General features: G+C 40.1%; 1 protein-coding gene across 1 annotated transcript; it reads right to left on the bottom strand.

Moving 5' to 3' along the window:
• On the bottom strand, nt 1-1,273 carry LOC123986115 (dynein axonemal assembly factor 6-like; the record flags this gene model as incomplete). The annotated part of the gene is made up of 3 exons (XM_046074206.1): nt 1-311; nt 519-604; nt 1,127-1,273. Coding segments are annotated over 3 exons (363 nt in total), but the record flags the coding sequence as incomplete, so codon positions are not given.
• Nucleotides 1,274-2,383: the final 1,110 nt, after the last annotated feature.

Here is a 2,383-nt window from a genome sequence, read left to right as displayed (position 1 = left end):
TTTATTAGAAAGACATTTTAATAGTCATCAGTGGGAACAAATGTCAAAATACAAACAGGTTATGCATATGCTGACCATTTCTCTGACCACCTTTTTCTTTGACCCATAAAAGATGCCTGCGTCATCTCCTCTGTGGACCGGCTTCATGTCTAACTCTGCATCTTTGTAATAGCGTTCCTTCTTATTGCATGTTGATAAAATCCATGGGACGATTCATTGGGAGAGTTACCTCCAGTTCCTCCCGCTCGCTGAAGAACTGAGCCTTTCCCCCGTGGCTGTGGGTCGGATGTGGGAGATGTAGACCCAGTTTACTGAAGAGAGGAGAGAAGACAGGTTAAAGAGACGGAGAGAGAGGGGGGATGTTAAAAGCGGTGTGAAACAGCAGTCAAAGCTCAGATCATGATGGGAATCTCTGATTAAAAGGAAATGTCTGTGAATGGGAGCTTTTGGTCTGATCTGCCGGACTGCGTCTTGAGGGGATTAAAAATAAAAGAGAACATTTTCAAAGCATCCCTTACTATTTTGGCGTCCGTAGATCAAGGAACTTCTCTTTTACATCCAGGACTACATCTGTTGCTTTAGTGTCTGGTAGTTTGATTTTCACCTACGAGTGGGGGGGGGGAGTCAGCATCTTTAATATTGCACATTATGAACATTTTAATCTTGACTTTTATTCAAAAAGGAAACCAATATTCCACTTATATTGTGTTAACCAAGTTATGCCATTTCCTCACTGTTGTTAATATACGCTGCCTTTTCACTTGTAATGCAGCAGAGTCTGAAAAACTATCTAGGATGTAAAAGTGAAATCTCTTTCCTGGATTATGTCATTGTATGGTACATATAGGCAGATTTGTAAGTCTTTACTTAACTCTGATTTAATTTTTTTAACAGTTACACTCACTCTGCCTTGTCTGTGCTGCTCAACAGCTGGATTTTATGCCCCTTAACAGTTTTTACACTGTCTGCAAATTGTTTCAAAATGTCCATTAGTATCGGTGAGTCTGAAATTATATAGTTCTTCAAATTAATTCTCTGAAACCAGCCCACACAGCAATAGGAGAATCCTGTAATATTGCTATCTCTAATCTCACATCCTAGTACATTTCATTTTTTGTCGAGTTACCAGCATGGCTTCACAGCACATGGAGGACGGGTCCTTTCCGTTCAAGCCCAAAAACAGATCCTCTGTCCCCACACTCTGCTTCAGGATTATTTCATACCTGCACACAAAAGTTATACACACACGGTCATGCAGGCATAAACACACAAACAAACAGCATTAATTTCATTTGACAGAATCAATAGGGAACAACATCGAACAGAAAGAAGCAGGCAGAAGTGAGTGTCAGCTGAGGTCAATGGATAGTGGAAATTGTGGTATCTAATTGTGATTAATACTTTTCTACAGGCTGCCTCGCCCTCCCTTGCACTTCTATAATTAATTTATAGTACAAGTGTAACCATAGCAAAGATTTGTAATAATAAACGAACTGGTTTGTTTTTTTTATTTAAAAAAAAGTAGCACAAGGTTTCATAATTAGAAAGGTGTGTATTACCCTTAACAGCGTGGCTTTTTGGTTTTAAGGCTCAATAAACTCAAGATGTGAGAAAGGTGCAATTGCAGTGAGCAGTGAAAATAAAGTACTTGGTTTTTCCCCAGTGTTTGACCACAGTATATACAATGAGGAAAATCAGTATTTGAACACCCTGCTATTTTGCAAGTTCTCCCACTTAGAAATCATGGAGGGGTCTGAAATTGTCATCGTAGGTGCATGTCCACTGTGAGAGACATAATCTAAAAAAGAAAATCCAGAAATCACAATGTATGATTTTTTAACTATTTATTTTTATGATACAGCTGCAAATAAGTATTTGAACACCTGTCTATCAGCTAGAATTCTGACTCTCAAAGACCTGTTATTCTGCCTTCAAAATGTCCTCCACTCCATTTATTATCCTAAATTAGATGCACCTGTTTGAGGTCGTTAGCTGCATAAAGACACCTGTCCACCCCATACAATCAGTAAGAATCCAACTACTAACATGGCCGAGACCAAAGAGCTGTCCAAAGACACTAGAGACAAAATTGTACACCTCCACATGGCTGGAAAGGGCTACGGGGAAATTACCAAGCAGCTTGGTGAAAAAAGGTCCACTGTTGGAGCAATCATTAGAAAATGGAAGAAGCTAAACATGACTGTCAATCTCCCTCGGACTGGGGCTCCATGCAAGATCTCACCTCGTGGGGTCTCAATGATCCTAAGAAAGGTGAGAAATCAGCCCAGAACTACACGGGAGGAGCTGGTCAATGACCTGAAAAGAGCTGGGACCACCGTTTCCAAGGTTACTGTTGGTAATACACTAAGACGTCATGGTTTGA

This window comes from Micropterus dolomieu, linkage group LG17 (genome assembly GCF_021292245.1).
Source record: "Micropterus dolomieu isolate WLL.071019.BEF.003 ecotype Adirondacks linkage group LG17, ASM2129224v1, whole genome shotgun sequence".
NCBI classification, from domain to species: domain Eukaryota; kingdom Metazoa; phylum Chordata; class Actinopteri; order Centrarchiformes; family Centrarchidae; genus Micropterus; species Micropterus dolomieu.
The sequence above is the reverse complement of the archived record's forward strand: the minus strand, read 5'-3'. Positions and strand labels throughout refer to the sequence as shown.